At 43.4% G+C, this 24,242-nt stretch overlaps 2 protein-coding genes across 8 annotated transcripts in view; one reads left to right on the forward strand and one right to left on the reverse strand.

Moving 5' to 3' along the window:
- The window catches only part of SSH2 (slingshot protein phosphatase 2), an 87,355-nt gene extending 68,363 nt beyond the window's left edge, over window positions 1-18,992 (reverse strand). The window contains exon 1 of one of the 2 annotated variants that reach the window (XM_053960844.1): window positions 18,826-18,992. In XM_053960844.1, coding sequence (XP_053816819.1) covers window positions 18,826-18,888 — 63 coding nt within the window. In that variant the 5' untranslated portion in view covers window positions 18,889-18,992. The remainder of the gene's footprint in view (window positions 1-18,825) is intronic. The other variant, XM_053960843.1, reaches the window with a different exon arrangement.
- The window catches only part of EFCAB5 (EF-hand calcium binding domain 5), a 36,082-nt gene continuing 30,620 nt past the window's right edge, over window positions 18,781-24,242 (forward strand). The window contains exons 1-4 of one of the 6 annotated variants that reach the window (XM_053960846.1): window positions 18,781-18,856; window positions 19,892-19,966; window positions 22,393-22,478; window positions 22,575-22,874. The gene's annotated coding sequence lies outside the window, so the exon portion shown is untranslated. Of the gene's footprint in view, window positions 18,857-19,260; window positions 19,299-19,891; window positions 19,967-22,392; window positions 22,479-22,574; window positions 22,875-23,281; window positions 23,353-24,242 lie in introns of those variants that run through there. The other 5 variants (XM_053960847.1, XM_053960848.1, XM_053960849.1 and 2 more) reach the window with 5 other exon arrangements.

Genomic DNA, 24,242 nt, shown 5'->3' on the forward strand with positions numbered 1-24,242 from the left:
ATTATATTGCAATAAAGGGCAGGCTGTGTCAAAAGCCAGGAGCGACTGTGGCCACCATCCATCCTCCCATTCTCCCAGGACAGAAGTCACTTTTCTACACGAGTGCATCAATAACAGGAGAAAAGCTGTACTCAAGAAGAATGTAGGGTAATGTTTGGTTATTTCCCCCTCTCAGGAAGGGAGAACCACTGGCAGTGGGTACATCTTGACCTGTCAAAAGGGACACACTTCCATACCAGCCACCTGCCCTCATTCTGTACCAAACCTCGCTGTTCCCTGGGGCAGGAATGTTTGAGGCAGAAGCCCACTATCCAGAACAGCCTTTAACAGAAGGACACAAACATGGTGCCAAAGGCAAAGGAACCACATTAGTCTTGGCACAAGGCTGGATTTGCCTGACCCCAGGAAGTTCAATGGATGTATCAGATTTGCAGCCCTGTGGTACTTGTCTGTATAATCCCAGCCTCCTTTGTGCCATCTGTTTCCCCTTCGGCAGACTGGCCATTACAGACTCAATGCTAAAACTCATGTCTCCTTAGTAACAGGTTTTTGTTGATCTCCCCCACGCCTCCAAATCTTTCTATCAATCCGGTAATCTAGCAGGATTTTCCCTGCAGGGGACACATAACAGCATCAGTAGAAAAAAAAAATATATGGGACAACAGAAACACTTTAAAGGCAAGGGTAGAAGGTGTAAAAGGGGAGTGCATGAAGCTACAAGAGTTACAAGTCTATGGAAACCAGATGTTCTCATTGTATTGGAGCAAGACACCAACATACCTTCCCAGTGCCAGGTTTGAGATCTCATCTGAGCATTCAGTCCTTTACTAGTTTTTTTCTTAGAGTTGCCAATTGTGAATAATTTCCCATCAATACACAAGTCTTCAGAGAAAACACCCTACACAAACCCTGCATCCTTAAGACCATCTTCTCCAAGATCTCAGAGGTAAAAACACTGCCAATCTCAATGCTCTGCAAGTAAAAAAGGATTGTATTCCCCGTCTATAGAGACTGGCTCTCTTACCGCAGATTTTAAGTCACTGATTGCTGGCTGCTTTTGGTTCCTTAATCCCTAAATCCCCACGCTCTCTTCTTGAGGTTAATCCAGTTAAAACTCTCCTTTCCCTTTGGCTACTGCCTTGCATAAATAACCACCTGAAGAGCAGAGCTGCAGAAGCCAATTCTCAGAGTATGGCACTTCCCAGAACTCTGTCCCACTGCAAGAGACAGTGTAAAGTTCTTGTTGCTGCCTATGGCAGAAAAGGAAATCAAGATTAGCTAGGTAAGGGCAAATGGCACTCCTTATGGATTGCTTAAATCAGCAGGAATCAATCATCCAGTCCAATCCATATCCTCTAGTTGCTTTCTGCCTTAAGATAACTACAAACAGGTTTATGTTATACTAAGATAAAGCAGCCTTAAACCAGAGTAAGCCCTTATGCGAAAACCTCTCCTTTTTGGGAGGAAAGGAGAACTTGCCTTTGAGATCAGCTCTAAATGAGCTACAATTACAGCCACATAGGCCATATGGGATTTGGAAAAGCAACACAGATCAGCGAAAGAAAATCACCTCTGTAGACTCTGCCTGGCTGGTCTGGCCCAGGCAGCTCCCTTGGCACTGAGCCTGTGGGCAGGAGAGTGAAAGCAGCACTAGGACAGGGAGCCAGCCCTCACCCTCAGCCTGCCAGGAGAGGCCAGTGCCATACACAGTCCGGCACATGCAGACCATGAGGACCGTCTCACTACGCACAAAACATCAACAGTCTGACCCAGCAACGATGTGTATTTGCTCAGCAGAAAAACAAAACACACCCAGTGAAGGCACATAGGAATTTGACTCCTATAGAGCAGGGAAAGCCAGGACAAGTGGGTGAATGAAAGCATGCCCTTTTCTGACAGGTGAGACCCTACCCACTTCCAGTGGCACTTGTCCCCTGGGAGAGAGCCCTGAGTAACATGACACCATCCCCTGGGCAGGTGGTGAGCGGGTGCAAGAAAAGTCCTTGAGCTGGGACAGGTTTTAGGTCAGTGACACAACTGACCACATGGATCCTGCCCCCATGTGTATCTATGTGTCTTACTCTCACTGTGAAGCTGGGCCAAACGCTCTGGGGCAGCAGGCCCTGCCTGCCAGAGTCAAAACACTGCACATGGGCTCCCTGGTGCGTGCCAAGCTCTCCAAGGCATACACTGGAGCCAGGACTCGGACCATAAGCTCTTTGTGTTCCTGGTCATTCACAACCAAGAGAAAGAGAAATCTGGTTTTGAGGACTGTTTATCAGCCTAGTGCTTCCAAGATCCTCAGTCTCTAGAGTAGAGAAAATGCCCCCTCAGCTTGCTGCCTAACCAAAGAGACAGCAAGCAGGACATGCATTCTGCCTCCTAGGGTAGAGCAGTCATATTGAGTGAGGAGTGTGGGGTACGAGGACAAAGCAAGGAGCCTGCACAGCTCTGCAGTGCAGCACGTTTCCAGCTCCATTCACGCGGATATGGAAAGCCGCCGCTCAGTCCCTGGTGCATATTTAAATGCTCATTCTGAATGGCCAATTAGTCAGAAGTGGAATGTTTCTGCATTCATGGAGGAGCTATTTTAAGATTACATTATGCTCTCTGCTTCCATTAATAGGTACAAATAAAAAAAAAAGGAAAGGCGTTACACCCAGCAATGCATTTGTCTCAGACTTGAGTGCTGCATGTCCAAAATCCCAGCGCCAGCACAGGAAAGTTGATGAGTTCTGTTATTGACAGGCCACATCCCTCTTCATGGCTCCAGAGATCACCCAGTCATCAGGCTTGCCAAATCTTGATGGAACAAGTCAAATCTCTGTGTTCACTGGCCGCCTCTGCTGCAGGCCTGTCAACCTGCATCTTCTAGAGCTGTGTTAAACCTCCGTGGAAGTCACCAAACTGAAAGAAGTTAAACCAGACTAGAGCAGCATCTCACGTGTCCTGCAGCTCTGGAGGAGGCTGACCCAGATACTCTCATTCCAGACACCACTTTCCCTGCTCGTGTTGCTCCCCAGTGCTGCCTTCACTCAACCATAACCAGTGCACATCTATACCCCTCCAGTGCCTCTGGATCCCCTTCCAGGCCCTGAAGGACCACAGATATTTGACAAGCTGAAAATTCACAGAAACTCATTTCAAGAACTCACAGGTTCTTTCAGCTAACAAAACTCAAATCACTAAATGCTGTTGAGCAGTTTTAGGGAAAATACAAATTTTGTTTGGCCAAGACCAACCCCTCCCAATCTCTCCTGAATGTGTTAGGAATGCAGCTGTATCCATAACATCCACACACAATCATCCATCAACTCCTACATCCAGATTTGTTTCTTCCACCCTCTCCAAGCCTGGACTGCGATATCAGGATTTGATCAGTGTGGTTTTCTGAGAGGGGGATTGGAGGAGCTGAGAAGGGAAGCATGGATACAAGCATTTTGCCAAACATCACACAGAAGTTCCATGCCAATGCCACAACGGACATTATTTAATTCCAAAAATCAATAATCTTAACACAGGGCAGATTGAGTAGAGTCAGTTTTCTGTCAACAGTTTTGCTTTCACTAACAGGTTTATTCAGATCATTTTGAAGATCAAAACCACAGAATCCAACAGGTACACGTATAATAAATCTCATTAAAACCAGAGCAGGTCATCCCTCTGATGAACTTAAGCTGTAGATCCTTCTAATACTCTTGAAGAAAGCTTGGGTGACCAGCCAAACGAGGATTCCCTCAGCTCACAAATCCACATCTTTTGAGCCAAGTGGAAATACTGTATGAGCTAAAGAAAACAGAGTTTTGTGTGTGGGTTGGTTTTTTTTTTTTTTTAATAATGTGAAGAGCAAGCAAAAAGTCTCAAAATATGCAGCAAAAATAAGAGAGTCAGAGCTGAAAATAAAATCCAACTTGGAGGAGAAAAGGTGATATAAAAACATTGTATTAAACCAATGTTACTTTGATGTTGGATTCAAATCTAAAGAAATGCTTAGCCCACGCAGACATAAAAACTACAAAAAAACCTTCCTAGTATAAGAACTGTATAAGGTACAGCTCTGCTGAAACATTATTTACACAAATCCAGAGGGGGAAATGCAGAGGATTGAACAGCAGTAGCAGCACATATACATAAATGTACGTGTATGTATGTGTCTATATAAATGAGAAACAGCATTACATGATGTCAGGAAAATAAATAGAAGGATGCCCAATGCTGGAAAGTGCTGCTTAAAACAAACCTTGTGAGTCCTCAGTCCTGGGAGGGCTCTGCTTCCACTGGACACAGACATCACAGGCAGGCAGTGGGACAAGGAGACTCACTGACAGCACTTTTTAATGCTCTAAAACTTTGGCCATCATGGAGAAACCAAAAATTCTTGGCACAGATGCAGTAATTTCAACTTTGTTCATTTTATTGCAGTAATAAAAATATTGCTTTACAGATGCCATAGTTGATATATGCAAAAAATGTGGATCAGAAAGACAGTTTCTAACTTTCTCAGTTAAAGCACACCCACCCACCAAGGATTAAAAAAATCTTTTCCCCTAAGATGTCAAGGTATTTCTTTTACTAAAGCATTGGGTTTTCCTGGTTTTTAACAAGGATAGTAAGAGAAAAACTCAACTTTTAATGCAGAAAACACTTCTGTGAAACTATGGAAGAGGCAGAAAATCCTGGATTGCATTTAACTAGGGAACAAGGTCACAAATTAAGCAGTCTGAGAATTTCTGGTAGCTTAGCCCTGAATTAGTTCTCCCCTGTTTTGTGTGGTTTTTTTTTTTTTTTTTTCCTCCCAACCCTCTCCACTACTTAGCTCAAAATGCAAGACCAACAAGAACACATGATACAGCCTGCACTGGTACAGGCAAATACATTGCTGAAGTCACAGGAGCACATTCTTGAGAGCTCATACACCATCACATGACAAACATCACAAGAAGTCAATTTACTAAACTCAATTTAAACTTGAAGAAGTTAATAATCATAAAACCCACAATGGGAATGTCTCTTAGAAAAGGAGAAGCTGCACTTGAAAAGACAGCAAGAAACAACAAAGCCAAGATCAGTTCTCATGTTATTTGAAACTTTTGATTTCCAGTGCTACACATGCAAGGCAGTATTGCTTACAAGTCCCTGATAAATACTTGTAGTTACACAGCTTACAGCAAAAACTGACCAGCAGCCAGTGAAGATCTTATCAATAACCCTCTCACAAACATACAAATATTGAATTTTATTGCAAGCACTTGAGCTAAATCTTTCCTGATTCTACATGTCTGAAAACCAGCAGCCTGTTCATTTGCTGTAAAGCTGGTAGGTGTGAGTGACTTCTTTTTCAACAGGAAGACATGCAAGGCACAATCCTCCTTAGCTTCCACAAAGTATTGACAACTATTCAGAACACACACAAGCTCTGCTTCCAGCTCCAAGCAGACAAATGGAAATAAAAGCACAACTGCCTCTTAACAACATGTCATTGTACAAACTGATGTTCATGCTTTACCTGTATTGATTTCTGTACCAGGACAAAGGAACTTGTTTTTTAATTTCAAGAGCCATTTTCATTGGAAAAGTCTCAAAGCTATACAAACATTTTATCCTGACAACTTAATTAGGGATTGGTCCAATTCTAGTGCTCAACATCCAGGGATCCTGAAGGCTCTTAACTGTTTAAAAAGGTTGCAGTGATCTGCAGGCCTACCATCAAACAGATCACTGTAGACTCATCCTTGGGATTAAGTCATCTCTATTTGTGAGCCCTTATGTGATGATCTGTTACAGAGCGTAAGTACTGCATGAAAGCCTCTTCAAGGCCTTCACCACCATCTGTGAATTACATTATTAACAATGGTATGAACTTCCTAAGAGCATCTGGTTCTCTCCCCACCCCCTTCTCAGATCACTGGGAAGAGCTCTTCAGTATCAAAACAGGCACAGGCAAAGCTGTTTTCCTCTTTTCCATGCTTCCCTACCTCCTCCCACCCTTCAGCAGCAGAGGATAGATGGGGCTCAGCTCTCCGTTTCCATGCCCTGCATGTTTTCTGCACAACCCTCATTATTGTTAAATAAGGATGGACAAAAACAACTCCATGATGTGTGTACCACAGACATTTTACTGGGAAAAGAGGAAGTTTATTCCATCGTTTTGCAGAGGCAGCATCTGAAGTATGCTGAGAACTGTGCTGAGGCACAACAGGGACTGCACAGTCCCACCCCAGGACTCGCTTCCCACCAGCACAATTCCTGACATTAACCAAAACCAGGCAGCAGCCACGCAGCCAGCTTCAACAGTTACTGCTGTAGCAATAAATTTCTAGATGCAAAGAAGTATTTTGTCATCCCAATTCTTCTCCCACCAAGGATGTTTTAGTAGTTGATTCTGAAATCATGCCAGCTTCTTGTAAACAAGAAGGAGGAAGCAGCAGCATCGCCTGGGACGCTGGAGCACACTCTCCACTGAACTTTGCACAGAGTTCACATCAAACAGCCTCCTTGGCTGCTCTAAGGGATCATTTACTCTTGCAGGAATGGAGCCTTCCTATCTTGCTTTCTACTGCTTGTTCTTCAAACCCAGCTTCTCCTCTTGCTCTCTAAGTAGGGCTTCTCGTTGCTTCAACTCTCTGTGCTCATCAGCAGCCGTTTTTCCACTTTGTTTTGCACAATACCGTTCTTTAGTTGCACAACAGTTTGCAATTCAGGCATCGTTACAGCCCTGTAACACACAGCATCTTCCTCTGTCTTAAGTTAGCAGCAGTGTTTCTTGAAAGAAAAGAACAACATTATGGGCAGCTCCATAAAGACTTGTATTCAGAGGGAAACAGAATCCAAAACTAACAATCCTGCAATGTGCAGTAACAGACAGAAAATACTGGGTGGAGAGAGGAAGACAAAACTGTTTCTGCACAAATGCACATGAACTCTTCTAACAAACCGTTTCTCCTATGCCCATGTTTCAAATAAATAATCAGACACGTGTTGATGTGCACGGAGAGTTGCATCTAGAATATGCTACTACTGTAATTAAAGGAAAATACAAAATTTCTTCAAGTTTATAAAATAATAGGCAAGTATTTGGGGTCACCATGAGTCCAGTGTTGCCTGAATCCACAGCCTTTGTGTGGGCTGAAAGAGGAAGTCTGCAATTACTGTAGCTGACCTCAAGCTACAGGAGGGGAGGAAGCCTCCAGGGCCATTCTGCCAGGCTTTAATCTCATTCTGGTCACTCAGCTTTGGCATCAGGCAGGTCAAGATGAAGATGGACCATTACCCAAACTTCTGGGAAAGCACATGGATGTGTTTTTACACAGCCATTTAAAAAAGTCAAGGGAACCACAAGAAAATTAGGCAAGTTTTATGAGTGGCTTTAGATGGATGGCTTGACAACAGAATCTTGTCTTATTCCCTGCAGCTTATTGTGAAGGATGCAGGGAGAAGTCAAGAAACTGCCGAGTGTTAGAGTAAATTAGTGGCAATTAGAGATAGGCTCTGCCAAGCCCAGGTCCCAGCATACAGCAGGAGCACAGTGTCCTATCAACGTGATCTTTATAACACTGGTTATATATAATCTGGAACAAAAGTAGCAACTAAGTAGCAACTAAAATTGGAATGAATTCCCATCTTTCAAACAGCATGTACAGGTGACCATGTAATCAAATTAATTAATATTTTGTTAAATCAGTGCACTGAATATTACCCGATGAGCTCATTTTTGGAGGCAGTTCAACGCCTCACTTCTAGGACTGATGTCAGTGTCACATGCTTGGAGAGGATCAGTCTGCAGCTGGATATTTTAAAGCCTTCTATTAGGAGCATAGAAAAGTCAGCGGATTTCAACAGCATCAACCAATGAATTTTTGTTTTATCACAACAATTTAGTCACCAGACTCCACTGTCAATATCTTTGTGAGAATATCAGGCCATTTCAGACACTTCAAGTCACTAGACAGAAACTGAAGAGTGCAGAAACGGAGTTGTTTCAACAGAAAAAGTTGTGTTTCAACATAAAAGGAAATCAACAGAAAGACAAGGGAACAGGAAACTCCAATTCTGACTGGCTCCTGATAAAATAATTAACCTTTGAGAAACTAAACTCAGCAGCTGTAAAAATACATAAATAAACAGTAGCAGAGCAAAGGGTGTTGAGCATCAGCAGCACAAATGTGCCAGGCAGCAACATTCAACCCTGAGTTCAAATCCCATTCCCTCACAGACCAACTGTGATGTCATCTTTTATTTTGACATAATGCAGGATGTCACTGAAGTTCAGTGGCAAGTGTTCATGCAGGATCGGTAAAGTCTCTGCACTTTGATGCTCGCTGCTTGCACTTTGTACCAACAAGCAGGGACAGATTTGCATTACACAAATAAGCCGTGTCTTTATTGTGCAACCGCATGCGACTTTTTTGGAGAAAAACAATGCTCAAATACAAGGAGTGCTGTGTGCATCAGGCTGCAGAGTGGGTGGCAGTGATGTTGTCAGAAAGCACTCGGCACCGCTTACCTCCACACCCATTGACTTCAGCAGAAGGCTACATACGAAAAGTCTCTGAAGATGAAGCTGAAGTGTTCCCTAACCCATGGCGCTGTCCATACACTATACTTAAGAAAGAGACAAAACAAAAACCACAGAAGTGAAGCAGCATGAAATTGCAGGGTTTGGGTTTTTAGTTTTTAAAGACTCCTGCAGTCCTTGCTCCAATTAAGAAATCTGACTGTAAACCCATCAGTTGTGAGCAAGCCCTTCCCCACACTGCCTGAGCCTTTGCCATGTCTGAGGTGTAGGATGAGAACCATGGTGTTTAATGCATTCTTAGAGTGCTCCCCGAAGACCTTGGATGAAGATGTGTTAAAACTTCATGGTCAGCTCAGCTGTTGAATTGTTCACTGAGACTGCCTAGGTCAGTCAGGGGCTGTACCAAACCCCACAGCCCTCACATGCAGCACAGGACACGGCCCATTCTGGGATCGTGGGATCCTGGGAGCTTTTGTCCATAAAGTTCACAAACTGCATCAGTTTTATGGACAGATCAGTTCACCCTCACCCAGGCTACTAATTTAATTTGTAATACTTTTAAGAACAGGAGAGTCAAAGGCAGGAAGCCCTAAACCTCCATGAATGTGATGCGCCATACACAGGACTGCAGAGCAAGGAGCAGCTCAGGTCCCTCCAGAGGAGCTGGCAGACACCAGATATTTCAACTTCAGTGTGTAACAGACCCTCCTTGCACTCTGTGAACTTACGGGAGGATAAATATGTTTGGTGCACAGGCTGCAGATGGGGTCAGGGAAGGTTTTTATAAGCAAGACAAACTCACAGTATTCCTAGCAGTTAACTCCAGAGGCATGTGACTATTTTCAGATTGTAGCTTTTATCCCGGTCGCAGAAAGACGAGACTAAAGGAAATAACAAGATCCTTACATGTCCAAGCTCTCATTTAGCTGCCTGTGGTTCAGCAAGGCATTCCCTCTCATTTTAAGATGAGGCTTATAAATTCAGCGTACCCCAAAGATTTCAAAGTGAGCAGAATGCATCCTTCATTCCAAACTAACTCATCTCAGCCAGAATTCCTCTGTACAGGATCCCATTTTTTTTTCCAGAGGTTTGAAGCTATTTGGCAGTTGTATGACACTCGGACCAGGCTGCACATTTCTCTTTCTCTTTTTTTAATTTTAGACTTAATGTAGCATGTACTCTCAGAAAGGTTTACAATGCAGCCTTTTGTAGTTAACTTGCTCCAAGCTGGGCCATTGCCAGGTTGTTATCAATGACATTTTAAGGCAGATGAATGAAGTTCTTATTATGGTGACAAGCAGAATTGTGATATGGCACATGCATACACTGAAAGAAGAGAGCTTGCTATTAGTTTGTCAGGTTAATAAATAAATAGCGATTTAATGAAAAAAAGCCTTTTATTAGGAAACAAATTAACAAAATTAATATTTATAAAGCTTTAGTGGTTTATAGCACCCTTTAAAATAAGATTATTCATTTCAGTCACAGCCACCATCATGGATTAGAGATTCTTGAATACAGCTTCCCCTCCTAATTCTCTTATCATAGCAGTGCAAGGCAAAAAGCAAAGCTCAGCCTTCTGAACTGTTCAGGCCAGACTCAGTTTGAGATTGACAATACTGAAGGCCCATGACAGCGAACATTTCTGTTACATCTTCAGGACTGCAGCTAAAGACTGCACCTGTTGGAAGAACTGTTGGTTCCTTATCACAGCAGGAAGTTCTCACGTTTTACACAGTGTGCTTCCACACCACACAGAGCACTGAACCTGTGCCAAGCCACAGAGAGCAACGCTGCACGTTAGACAAACTATCAGCACTCAGCCAGGAAATCGCTCCCCATCTGCCCCCAGAAAAGAGTCTGCACTAAAACCCTGCTGGTATCTCTCACCCTTCAGGGTTCTTCAGCATCTCCCACAGCATATGTAGAGAATGTTCACCACCAAAGTGAAGTTTAAGGAGGGCAGATGATGTCCAGCATGTCCCACTTCCCAGGAAGCAAATGAAATTCTGACACGCACAGACTGCTTCCATCTCAAGCTGTCTCTGTCTTGTACTCCCCTTGGTTCAAGGGTTCTGTGGTCACCTGTCCTAAAATCAAACTTGCAAGTTTAAATTTTAAACAAGCTGAGTAATTTTGGGTTGGGTTTTGTGGGGCTGTTTGTAGGGAGGGGGCTGTTTAGTTTTGGTTTTGTTGGGTTATTACTTTACTTTTTAAATGGGGCACTTCTTAAATTCAGGACCAAGATGTAAGCAAGTGCTCAAGCTTAAAAATTTATTTTGGCTCATGCCATCTTCTCCTCAAATACTAAAAAAAACATTCTCAAACTTTTCCCTTCTTCTCAAGGCAAAGTCAAATTTGAACTTTCTCAGTCATATGAGAAGCAGATAGAAACTGCCCCAAAATAACTGTCTCAGCCATGTACGGTCAACATGAACAGATCTAAGTTAAACAGAGCTTCCTCCCCACCAGAGCAGTTTCTGGTTTATGTGTAAAGGAGAAAAATTCCACTTCAAGGACCAGAAGTGTGGGTTGCAGAAGCGTGTGGCACAGTTGTTATCTTTGCAGTATGATGCACAAGTTAAAACCAGGGATCCGTAAAGTGTATGTGAAAAATATTCACTTCACCCACTGAGACTGTGCAAACTCTATTCCAGTCATACTATAAACGTTAACTAGTAATACCTCCCTTGCCTTAAAGTATCCCACAACTATGCCCAGCTTTTGGGAAGGGGGTTGAAAATATGCTCTACTCATATTGGTTTTCCCCGATAATCTCTTTTTTGAGATTCAGGAGCAGAGCAGAAGCTGCACTGAAGGACAATTTTCTCCCACCATCAAGGCAGCCACACAGCAAAGTGCTGAGGGACACAGTGGCAGGCAAAGACTACAAGCAAGAGAGAATCTATTAATATTTGATTCCCATATGCAACTGTACTGACAAATTTATGCAATATTAAACTCGACCCACACTACAGGGGTAGCTGCTGTCTCAAGATTCATTGAGAGGTGGAATTCAGGCTTACACATTCTAAAAACTGCTGCTGAACCAAAATACTACCAGGAGGAAGAAACACCACAAAGAACAAAAAGGTCTAAGTTGTCCTGTTTCACTTCACGTTTTGAAGTCACAAGCTTGCTCAAGAACAACTCAGCTGAAAACAACACCAGAGCAAACTTGCAGTAATGAAACTTACTAGATGTTACGTAAGAAAAATATTTGATTAGAGAGTGAATTAAATCGTTGTAAACCATTCTGCAATGTGAAAGGGCAAAGGGGAGGGCTGTCATTTCAAGGTTTGCATCTCACTCAGGAAGACAATACAGCACCTTAGGTAGCTGTTTCCTACCACATCTCGAAGCAGTGTATTTAAATACAGTGGTTACAGCATCTCTGAAGAACATGCCCAGAGCTGTTTGTCTTTAAACTATTTAAAACTGTTGAGGAGGACTGCGGAAAGGAAAACAAAAAAGAAAGACAACAACAGAAACAAAGAAGAACAAAAAAAGAATCAATCCTTATTCCAGAAACACCTTCATCTCATCACCTAGCACTTCCTCTTGTACCTAGGTTTAGCTCCTGTCCATAGGTCAGAGCTGACTCACTTCCCTGCCTGCCCCACAGCAACTCATGAGCTAAATTTCCAGTGTGACACCTTGTTTCCTATTGAAGATGCTCCAGAATTCAGAACTACTCCAAGGGAACAGCAGGCTCCAAAGGATACTTGATACTATACAAGAGGCTCACAGACATCAGCTGACTCTCTGCAGTCCATTCAGGAGCTTCAGAGACTTGTGGGAAATTCCATGTTTAAATGGACTGAGTGAAAGGGTTGGTCCTGCAGCACTCAGAAGAGTCAAACCATCTCTAACTACAACCAGCTCTCCTTTGGAAAGCAAAGCACTTTACACAAGCAAGGCACATGCCCTATCCCTCCCTCTCATCATCCTGTAAAATGAAAAGATGAAAAGCATGACACGTTTTGTTTCAGGGTTTTTTCTGAAGAATCCTAATGTACACAATTCTCAGATGTCAGCTGTTGAAGCTAAACCAAGCCAGTTAAACAAGTCCTAAAAGTTCTTGCTGCAATTTTAAATATGATAGTTCTGTACATCAAAACAGAAGGGACATGGTAGCAGCCAATGAGAATAGGACAGCCACAGTTCCCTGGGACAGGACTGGCTTTCCAAATTTAAATTCACTTTTCAGATATTTAATTCAGTTACAAGTTTTAGTTGAACTCCTGAGACCACATCTCCGGAATTTACTTGTCCAAGACCTCCTGTGCTTCTCCATTGGCAGAGCAGTGGAAAGCTCAAGCCTCAAAGCCACCTCCCGAGCTTTGGTACGAGCTCAAGGAGTACAAGGACAGTATGATCTCTGACAAAACACAAAACAGGTCAGATGAAATACTCTAATGTCTTTGATTACTTCCATACAACAAGTTTACACTGTGGCCTTAAGTTCCGCAGTAATTTCACCCTGAAACAGCCCCCACCAATGCAGTAACTTCATTATTTCCATGAAGCCTGAAGCTTAGGAGTCTCTTGGGAGGAGGAGGAGGAGCAGCGCACCCAACAGCAGCGAGAAGCCACAAGCACAAGGCGTTTCAGCGAGTGCCAGGGGCGTTCCATTTACCGGGGCCACAAGGAGTTCACGTCACAGGGCATTTGCCAGGAGTTCCTGATCACTGGCATGCACAGCAAGGGTGCGTCTCACCATGGAAGCAACAAGCTGTTAAACGGCGTGACTCATCTCACAGCAACGTTTTCTGCCTTCCGACAGGAGAGCAGCCTTATGAGCAACGCTGATAAGATGCATATTCAGAGGAATTCTATTTGGGCAAAAAAGCTAGTGACACATTCAAACCCCTATATACAGAAGCCTGCCCAAATGCTGACTAAAACACATGAACACACACACTGCAATATTGCAATAATGTGATAAGACGTTTTGCAGATGGTTGGGTTGACAGTAATTTCACCAATTTATATGGCCCAACTCAGAAATGCAAAAATGGCTCATAATTTTTGACCTCTTTAAACAGAGCACTCCAGAGGAACAGCTTCCAGCTAAAAGGTAAGAAACAGGGTGTGCCTTGCTTAAATCACTATTTCCAACATGCATCACCTCTTTCTTCTCCTGCTTCCAGGGTTGCCCTTCTATGCAAAAGATATGAGCTTCATTGTCACTACCTAATAATCAAATTAAAAGGACACTCAGGCAAATCAATCAAATTAATTCAGAGGCTGAACTAAACAACTGGAACACCTGGAGCAGGCAGCTGACCAGCCTAAGTGCTCTTGAGTGGCAGGGCCAGTTCACTTGAAGGCAGCACTGGTCACAAACCAGCAGCTCCATTTGTATTTCTCGCTAATGGCATCAGCAAGAGTCAGACACGAAGACTGCAAAGAGCCCCCTGGCTTCAGCTGTCCTGGGAGGATGTGGCTTCTTGTGACTGAAGAATGAAACCTTGAGCTCCAGGCTGTGATCAGGGAGCAGCTACACTGAGCTAAGCTGCCCAAAGGCTATTTCCTTTTTTTTTTTTTTTCCATTTCCCAAGACAGAAGAGTTGCAGCTTTAGATCTTTCAGGATTTTTTCCAGTAACTGGAAATCCTCAGGCATTACTCCTGCATAAAGGCAGCTCTCTCACACTAAAATATTTCCAGCAGACTGCTTTGTGGATGGCAGTCTCTGCTCAAAATAGCATTTTCCACTTAAATAAACATGTCATTGCTCCCAGAATGACTGTAGATGCTATGGTACCCTGCCCTTTTCAACTTATTTTCACTTCTTAAGCAGCAAGAATCAATACTGGTCAGATAATGACTCATTACAGCATCACAAGCTATTTGCATTTTCAAATGTACAAGCTCCTTTTCAAAACACAAGAATTTATGTGCCACTGGAACTCAAGAGGTGAAAACCAAGCTATCATTAACATATGCTACAAAATCTCTTAAAAAAATATGAAGATTTTTTCATGCACTCTGCAAGTTTTAAGAATGCTTCTCTGTGGTTCTCAGTGAGGCTCCAATTCCACTGTCATCATCCTCCTCAGCTGCAAATACTGTTCTCACCTCTAAGGGGACATTGCATTTCATGCAGATCCTAGAGGAAACCTGCTAAGTGTGTATACAAGAGGCAGCAAACATTGCAGAGAAGGACAGGTCTCCTGTCACAGTTTAACCATCAAACTGCTTTAGGAACAGGAGAGGCTCATCACACATGACTGCATTTACACACACAAAAATTATCTGTTCTCCAACAGCCTGGTCTTGTCCAGCTGGAGAGAAATCATCTTTTAACAACACAACATCACACCCAGCAAGAGGTGGAGGCCTCCTGGTTGCCTCACAGAGCTTTCAGCAGAAGTAGTTTCAAAGAAAGGAAGTTACAGATCACCTCACTGAACAGTTTTATCTCCCAAATGCTGACAACTGGCACCAGAGGAAACAGGTACCTCTAGGGTACTGCAATGTTTGCCTAAAGCAGGAATCAGCTCATTCTTCTGGGCCACTGCCTCCAAAAACTTCAGTTTTCAGAATGAGCTCTTGCTATACCTGAAAGACATCAGCTGGAGAAAACCAAGAAACAATAGATGATCTTTACTGATCAGAACATCTTTAAATATTAGGCATTCCTAACTTTACTAAATATTTCATAAGAAGCTTCTGATCACCCAGCTACATTGTAGTTCCCTCCAAAAATCAACTCTCCATAACCTTGATTGCAGCAGCAATCAAGATCTTAATTTATTTATTTAAAAAAAGGAAAACAGAAAAATAAGTTCTATGTGAGATAGACTGGACTTATCAATGATTAAGTAAACTCACAATTAACACATTGTTTAACAGCAATTACAGAACCAGGGATAGAGAAATGTTATATTTAGTTTCCCCATAAAGAAGTGGGGAGAATATTTCCTGAACATTCTACCAGCAAGGAGCTTCCAAGCACAACATGACAGACTCCCAAACACATTTCCAGGACTCTACTTCCTGCTCAAGCTGTTCTCCTGGGACTAAGGAGGGCAAGTCCAATGGTTTAGGTTTTGATTTGCTTTAGAGTATTTTTTTTCCCAAACTGTGCATTTTAGAACAATATATACCCAGTGTATCCTCTCTTTTTGGGTCAGTCGGTCCCTTCCAATAGAAGCATATTGTCTCCCTCAGGGTAGGGAAGACAAGTGAACTGTGAGAGCAGCCAGGGCCAGATTGCCTGCCCAGCTTCTTCACTTCTCAGGGAAGAGATATAATAAACAAAAGGAAAATAGCATTTTCCAGAAATTACAGATACAATTTTTTTTTGGTAACATCATTGGTAATTTTTTTTGGTGCATCAAAAATACTTTAAAAGGCCAAGAATCAATAGATGGTTTCCAATACAGGTTTTCTTACCAGCCAAGAACTGCACTGAACAATACAACAGCATTAGCACCAAGGACCTCATGGCATCTTTGTATTTTACTGTATGGTCCTGTCTGCCACCACTTTCTGCTAACGTGGTACATCAGAAGACAACTGTTCTGCTGTAAGGATTGAAGATTGCAGTCTTATTTCTCAAGAGTGACTGCATAACCAAAGGCCAAAACAAACAGCAAAAGTCTGGACAGACAATTAAAGGAATTTTACAAGTCATCAAGCAACCAGAGGGCTGTAAATGTATAATCAACACTTTGCATGAACTACCCTGAAATGAATGCTCATGAGATGCTCTGTGGCAATGAGAACAAGATAAAAACCTATAAATAAAAGCCTTCCAATTTCAGAGTGATTCAGATCAGCTATTCCCCTGAACCTGTAAGAGCCAATTATAACAGTTTATAGGGCACACTTTATGCAAAAAATCCAATTTGAGGACACTAATTTCACCCTTTCTCCTTGTCTGAGAAGTTTATCTCTGAAGCAAAAAGACATCAAGCAATTTAAAAAGAGAATCCATTTCTGTCCTCAAAATTCTTAGTGACCTGGAAACAGAATTAGACATAGCCATATGCTTGCACACTGACATGCTTCTCCCTTGCCCACAAGTTGAAGCAGCTAAGTTCCAGCAGTTACCAGATAATCTTTGCTCAGAAACAGCAAGGATAGACCCTTACCCTACTGATAAAATTATTGAGCAAAATGAGCTTTCATTTAAAGAGGTAACCTGGAGACAGTCAAAGGAAGCTATCATCAGTTTACTACAGATTGCTTGGAACAATTTGACTTAAAACTGAAAGAGTCAAGTCCTCCTGCTACAGTCGACATGGATCCAGGAGAATGGCAAGCATGGCAGGCTTAAGACCAAAGCCCTCCTAAGGACAAAAAATGTATCTGCCCTGCTCACAAACCCTCAGCAGCTGAGGAAGGAGAATCATCTGAAATGACAAAGTATTGATTAAAAACCAAGAAATTTGTGGCAAAGGAGGAACACACATGAGCTCTAATAGAAGGAGGGAGAAATAACCCACCCCAGATATCTAAGAGGCTAAAAGGGCAGCCCAAACCTGAAGTGTGGTTAGGAAGTTGCAACAGGAAACCCAGAAGTGTTCAAACAATAGCAAATAAGATCGTGATGAAAATCAAGTTCACACTGCAAGAGAATTCTGAGAAAGGAGAAGTAACTACGAAGCCCAAAACCAGGCCAGGAATATGCCACACACTTATTTCTGGTACAGAATACACCTCCATAGCATGTCATGGGAGAAAGAAAATATAGACACATAAATCCAAGGCTGCATCCTCTGGATTTATCAGGCTCCACAGGGAGTTGTTTTTATATTTAACAACTAAGTAGTATCCAAATATCAGCACGATTTCAATTTAATTTAATTGGTTAGGAAACAGCCTGGCTGTTGCAGATGGAAAAGCTTTAGAGAATACAACTAATTGTTCATATATATATATAAAATATTTAACAAAGAGAGGGTCTATGCATCCAAGTGGGAGAAAGAAGGAAGATGCAATCAAATGGGAGAAAGAAGGAAGATGCCAAGAGAGACCTTTTTTATTCTCACTAGATGCATTCAATGCTATAAATGTATGGGAAAAGGAATAGTGGAAAGGGTAAAGAAGTCAGAAGGGAAAGAAATCTCTGAAGTAATGCAGCACATTAATATTTATAGCAGGTAAGTCTAAGTGAAATTAATCTGTGTTGCTAAGTAAACATACCTTAGGAGAGACATGGGAATGAAAGAGGGGGGAAAAAAGAGGTAAGTGTTCTGACAGCTAAAATGCCATTGGGGCAGGCAGGACCTGTCAAGCAGCTGATCTAGTTTCAGAAGAGGTTACCTAACACAACAAGAAATATTTTCAGAGTAGTTGGCTTTTTCATTCCCCCCCACTGAGGATGGAAGCAACTGGGATTTCAACTATTCTCTTCCTCTAAACATTCGCAAATCAGGCATAACAGCAGTGTGATAATGCATGTGATAATGCATGAGGTTTTTTAAGGATAAATGCTAACTTAGAACTAAGCGTACAGAAGTGAAATCAAAGCTATTTTCATTCTCATCCTTGACTACATCAGAAACGGCACATGGGGGGTAGGTAGCAGCTTAAGGGGTAAACATGCAGGGGTTTATAATAGAGAAGTACAATCAACAAACAAAACAACAGCCTGTCCCAAGTTTAAAGAGCATGGAAAGGCAGAAGCCTTCAGAGCCGCCTGCCCAACCCAGGGCAGCGACGGGAACATCTGTCCTGCCGCACATCTCTCTCAGGGATTTGGAATCTGGCCGTTCTGTGTCTCTCCTGGGCTTGACACAGCCCTGTGAAGAGTACATGAACCGTTCTAAAAAAAGGGGGAGAAAACCACCTTAGCTGCCCGCGAAGGCAGAGCGGGGCACTGGGGATACCCAGAGGGTGCTGTCAGATGAGATCAGCTGAGCACGACCGGAGCCCCAACCATGTCAGGTCGCTTCCACACACGCTTCCCGCCTCTCCTACCCCATACAATGAACACAGAATAAACCGGGCGGATTTATGGAAACAGCCCCGCGCCGCCCCATCCTTCAGAGGGGCTGGGTATGACCGGGACCCTGCGATACCATGAGGGCCGGGAGGGAGCTGCCCTGCCCCAGCCCGCGCCTGCTGAGGGCACCGGGACCCCCGCCCATCCCCTCGGCTGTCAGCAGGCCACAGCCCAGCGGTGTGTGAGCCCCGTTCCCGGGCACCGCGGGCCCGCATCGCCCCCGGCCCGGGGCCCGGACACCGGCGGCACCGGGGGGTGAGGCGGAGGGGGCGCGGCGCATGCGCAGCGCCGCGCGCCGGACCCCAACGGCCGCCGAGCGCCGCGCTGCCCTCAGTGCCCGCCGGGACTCACCGAGGCGCAGGGGCTGGAAGTGGCGCTGGGGGTAGGCGAGCGCTGCACCGTGACCAGAGCCATCGAGGCGCGGCGGGGCCCCCCCGTCCGGCCGTCCGGCGGGGGTCTCACTCCATGGCGGGGACAGGGGAGGGGAGCAGAGCGGAGGTGGCGCGGCGGCGGCCGCAGGGGGCGGCAGCGGCAGCAGCTCCGCGCGCGCCCGCGGCCTCTCGCCGACTGAGGCGCGGCGGGGCCGGGCCGGCCGGGCACAATGAGGCGCCAGCGCGCACGCGCCGGCTGTCAGCGCGCGCGCGGCGCCGCCCCCTGGCGGCCGCGCCGCGTTAACCCCCGCGGCGCCGGCGGCTCCTGAGAGGTCCCGGCGCTCCCAGTCCCGGTCCCTGAGGGGGCGGCGATGGTCTGGGGGGCCTCGACATCCTCACCCCGGTCCGTGAGAGGGCTGCGATGGCCTGGGGAGCCTCGACATCCTCACCCCGGTCCGTGAGAGGGCTGCGATGGTCTGGGGGGCCTCGACATCCTCACCCCGGTCCGTGAGAGGGCTGCGATGGCCTGGGGAGCCTCGACATCCTCACCCCAATCCCTGAGGGGGCTGCGATGGGCAGGAGGGTCTCGGCATCCCCACCCTATCCCTGTGGGACCTGTAGTGCCCCGGCATTCTCCCCGCGGTTGCTGAAGGGGTTTCGGTGTCGCCCCCCAGGTCCCTCAGCCTAATAAGTGGCTTTTATTAATTTATGTCAGCAGGGCACCCTCAGTGTGCCTCCTGGCTGGTGATGGTTTGTGGAATCCCATCCCACTGGGAGCCGTGATGGTGGGTATGGCAGCCCCTGGTGAAAGTTGGCATTAATGGTCACATAACGGAGCTTTTCCTTGGATTAGGCAGCTATAGTAACTCCATAATGAAAGCAGCATGTAACACCTCTTCATACATCAATGCACATGCCCAAACACCAAAAAACCGAGTCAAGTGATTACATTTTAGGCATTCAGACATTCCCAGATGCAGAACTGTTGGGCGTTCGGGGGTCTGAAACAAAGGGTCAAGTGCTATTAAACTTCATTTGCTTTGCAGTTTCAGCCTGGTGCCACTGAATTCATCAGAAGGAGGTAATTTGGATCAAGAATCTACAAAATTCATGGGAAGGAGGTGACTGGGATCAAGAATTGTCTTGGGCATCAAATGACAACATTACATATGATAACTAGAAACGGTTCTAAACGTTAAACAGAGCAAACTTTCTGTCAGGAGTGTGTATCAACCCACAGATTCCATTTAAGCACATGGCTGAAGCTCCTTCGATCTGTTCCTCAGGCTGACAGCACTTTTCCCCTGTAAATTTAAGAACTGGAGAAGCCAAGTGGTCTCTCTTTAGGTTATTCCCCAGTTCAAATAATGATCAGGGAGGCTCCTGTAGCTGGGCTCGGCTGCAATGGAGAAGTCAGGCTTGCTAATGGAGCATTTTGCCTCCTGGTGGACGGGTGAGGATGAAGGACAGGCTTCCTAAACTGTACTAAACTGAGTTTAGAGTGGGCTGCACAGCAAGCCAGGGTCTTGAACGTGCAAATATAGGGCTGCTTTCAGGCCCATAGCTCATGTTCAGATATGTCTGCGTTGCTAGAGAGGATTGATAGAAGACTAAAGTTCCCAGAGTATTGTAGCAGTTCCCTCACCTGAGACTGGTGTTTCATTCTGGATTGTGATCAAGTCATGCAGAGATTACTATCAAGAAATTATTATTTAAACCAGGTTCCAAAGCAGACTTTTGTGTAATTTTCATATACCCTGTAGATCTTCCAGGTATTTGAACAGCAAACACTTTAAAAAAATACTTACCACAGGTAAACAATGGAGTTGCTATCTACAGTTCACTAAAAGTCCAACATATCAGTTATTAGCTACAACAACCACAAATTGTGACAGTTCTCCAGCCTCTAGGAAGGTGTAATTTGCATGTGCAATTTTTTTTTTTTTTTTTTTTTTTTTAGCAGCAGAATTTAAATGTGGAGGAGGAGGCTATAAGGCAGATGTATTGGGATTGAAAAGAGCAATTAGAGGGCAGGCTGTGGTCACAGCATCAGGGTTGGTACAAAAAACAGACTGGAAGCTTGTGGCCTTTTTCTTTCCTGTGCTGGCAGCACTGTGGTCAGCACCTGCTGCTTCAGCCCAGAGTAGCATTTCAAAGAAGTGGAGCTGTACATGAGCTGGTTTTGTACACATTTCCAAAAGTGACTATTTAATACACTGCAAACATTTCCCTGGCTAACACAACTTATTATTACTACATGTTAGGGCTTTTATTGCATAATCTTGGCATCAGCTGCAAAAGACAACAGAAAACTCCCAAAATGTATCTTACAGAGAAAAACAAAAAAAAAAAAAGATAGAAGAGGCAATTCCAGCAAAACATCTGTGATGACATATTCAGCTCATTATTTTGTCAACAGTGCAAGTATTTGGTGGCATAATAAAAGGATACACTTTGCTTAGCAAAAACATTAAGGGATAACAGCCAAGTTAGATAGGGTACAATTAAAGGTTTGTTTAACCCACGGGATTCCACTTCCAGAAAAATAAAAATAGAGCTGGTTTGATCCATCCTTCTAAGTTATAGCTGTATATTCTTGTTTGGGGGTTGAAAACAATTCACTTTTTTTTTTTTTTTTAATTTATGTTTCATTCTCCAGAAGTTTTGTAAGTTAATCATAATAGCAACAGAATTCTGAATTGCAAAGGGGAAAAACCAAGCCCACCTGGGAGAAGAGATAACAGGAATTAATCATGTGCAAACTGCTTTGAGGAAAAAGTGCACAATCCAGTTTAAATCCTCATTTTAAATTACTCCTGAGCACTAATTTTCTGCTTCATTTTGTTAACATAATTGATGCTAGACTTCAACACATCTTAGAAATGCACTGCAATGAGCATATTTCCTTCTGATACGTTTCTCCAAATAAATAGCAAAGAAATGATAATTTATTACAGTGTATTTTTCACATGAAAGTTGACCTCCTCTATTTCAAGGTTTCTTACAGGCTATCCCATGAAATGGAGACTAATAGAGGGCAGGGCACCTTGCAGCTGTTCCAATGACAAAAACCATAGATAAAGTCACAGTTAGTTCAGTTTTCCTGCAGGTAGGCAATCCAAAGATTTTGCCACCTCCAGTATAAAATACAAAGAAAGAAGCAGCATTAGATAAAGCTCATTTCCTGGCAGAAATTGCCATAAGTTTCTCAGTTGGAAGTCCTGCCTAACCCAGGGGAATTGCTGAACAGGCACCTGATTTACATTTGTGTAAATGAGTGGAGAATGCCTGTTGTAGATGTGTTTGTCTTTTGCCTTCTCCTTTCCCTGTCATATTATTCTTCAAAGAATATAGGAGAGATTATGAAAGGGGATTAATCAAATTCCTTTAGATTCAGGTTTAAAAGCAGTCTGACAAAATGGCACTGTGCTCTCCCCCTCGTTAATGCTTGTGTGCCTTTCCTGCAAGGCTGCTTCAAAGCAACACAAGAAAGCAAGCATGAAAATGTTTAAATTGAGTTTGTAATTAATTTCTTTTTATGTCTGAGATCCTCACATCTGGTTAACACAGTCCTCCCTTCAGCTGGTAATGGACTTGAGACAGTTCTGGATTTTGTGAACCTTGAATCTGAAGGTAACCTGTTACTGGCACCTGTGGATTCTCTATTTGTGCCCATAATGTTCTCTGTTGCTATTCATAGTTCTTTCTTGATTTTTTTTTTATTTTCAGTCATGTGATGCAATGTTCTAAGTTCAGTGCAGAAGAGTCTGTTGGGCTGTGCCAAAGCCAAAAGACAACCTACAGCAATTTTGAATGTGGAAAGACATAGCAACCTTTGGGATTATTGCTTAGCAACTGCAAACACACAGAGGAGTAAAACTCAGAGCCCAGCTCCACTGCAGGTCTGAGAAATCCCTAATTCACTTCAAGATTTTTAATGGTTGACGGGCATATATTAAATCCCTGTTGATTTGCAAAGCCACTTTGAATGCAAGAGGAATAAGATCTATTTTGATACCTGCTCCAGAGGTAAGAAAAACAGTTCTTCAAAGCTTCAGAAAGCAAATAAGAAAATGTTTTTAAATTTTTGTTGTATTGAAAAGATCATGTATGAAAAGGGTATTGAGCTTTTTTGTGATGAGATAAATATGCTCTATGAAACACATGGGGGAAAGGCAAAATTATTTCTGAGGAATAGAATGTCAAAGAGATTGAACTTTATTTTTGAAAGGACTTTTATAACTCAAACACCTAGAAAATATTTACCTAAACAAACTTTAGTAGTTCCTGGCCTTATCCCACCCATCAAAATTCTCTAACAGAATAACAATGAAACCATAAGAATATTGTTTATGAGCACATTTGGGTTTTCTACAGAAAACACTGAGATAATCTCTTTGTACCTGCAGGGATTCCAGCAAGAATATTTTTCTTACAGAAAAGGAGCCAGGGAAGTGGCATCCTACTAAATAATGGAAAGCTTATCTTGCCTTCAGCTTGAACAAAGGTTTACAGGAAACTTTATATCACACTTCAAATTTCCTGGGTGTTTCTGGAGCTTGCCTCTGTGCTCCATGCTTGCTGTTATTTGGGCTCCATTTGGGAATGCCATAGGCCCTGAGAGCTCTCAATATTACTGTAAAATCATAGACTTGTAGAATCATTAAGTTTGGAAAAGACCTCCAAGATCACTGAATCCAACATTTGATCAAACACCTCGTTGTCAATGTGACCATGGCACTGAGTGCCACATCCAGTTGTTTCTTGAACACTTCCAGGGATGGTGGCTCCATCCTTTCCAATGCCTGACCACCCTCAGTGGAGAAATTCTTCCTTATGGGCCAAATTCTTAACTAATGAAAATCACTGAAGGTTATGAGCCAATGGAGTCTTATCCATTGTGTGTCTCTGTAATCCTTCACAAATCCCAAGTTTCATGTCCTGATTGTAGCATTCCTTTGGGGGTTTTTTTGAGTTTTTTTTTTTTTTGTTTGTTTTGTTTCGTTTTTTTTTTTCTTTCTTTTTTTTTTTTTTTTTTGTTCTTCCATACCTTCTTAGTCTTCTTCATCTGTACTGCATTAAAGCACTGGGCACAGTTCTTCATGCTCTGCTTCCATTCCTGGAGTTACGTGGATGCCATGGAATTGAGACAGAACAAGTCACACTGGGTTGTTTTGTGTTTTGTTTTGGTCAGAGACATGGAGATCCTTTATAAACATTTACTAATCCTCAAAACCATCCTAACAAAAGGTTGAGAACAGTGTAGAAAACATACTCATCATCTTTCAGAATCAGCCACCTCATAAAGCAGAGTGCAGTTGTCACTTTAACATTGCACAGAAACTGCAGAGGGTTTAATAAAGGATGTTTAAGAAATAACATAAGTATTTGAAACTA

This window comes from Vidua chalybeata, chromosome 20 (assembly GCF_026979565.1).
Source record: "Vidua chalybeata isolate OUT-0048 chromosome 20, bVidCha1 merged haplotype, whole genome shotgun sequence".
In the NCBI taxonomy this organism is placed as follows: domain Eukaryota; kingdom Metazoa; phylum Chordata; class Aves; order Passeriformes; family Viduidae; genus Vidua; species Vidua chalybeata.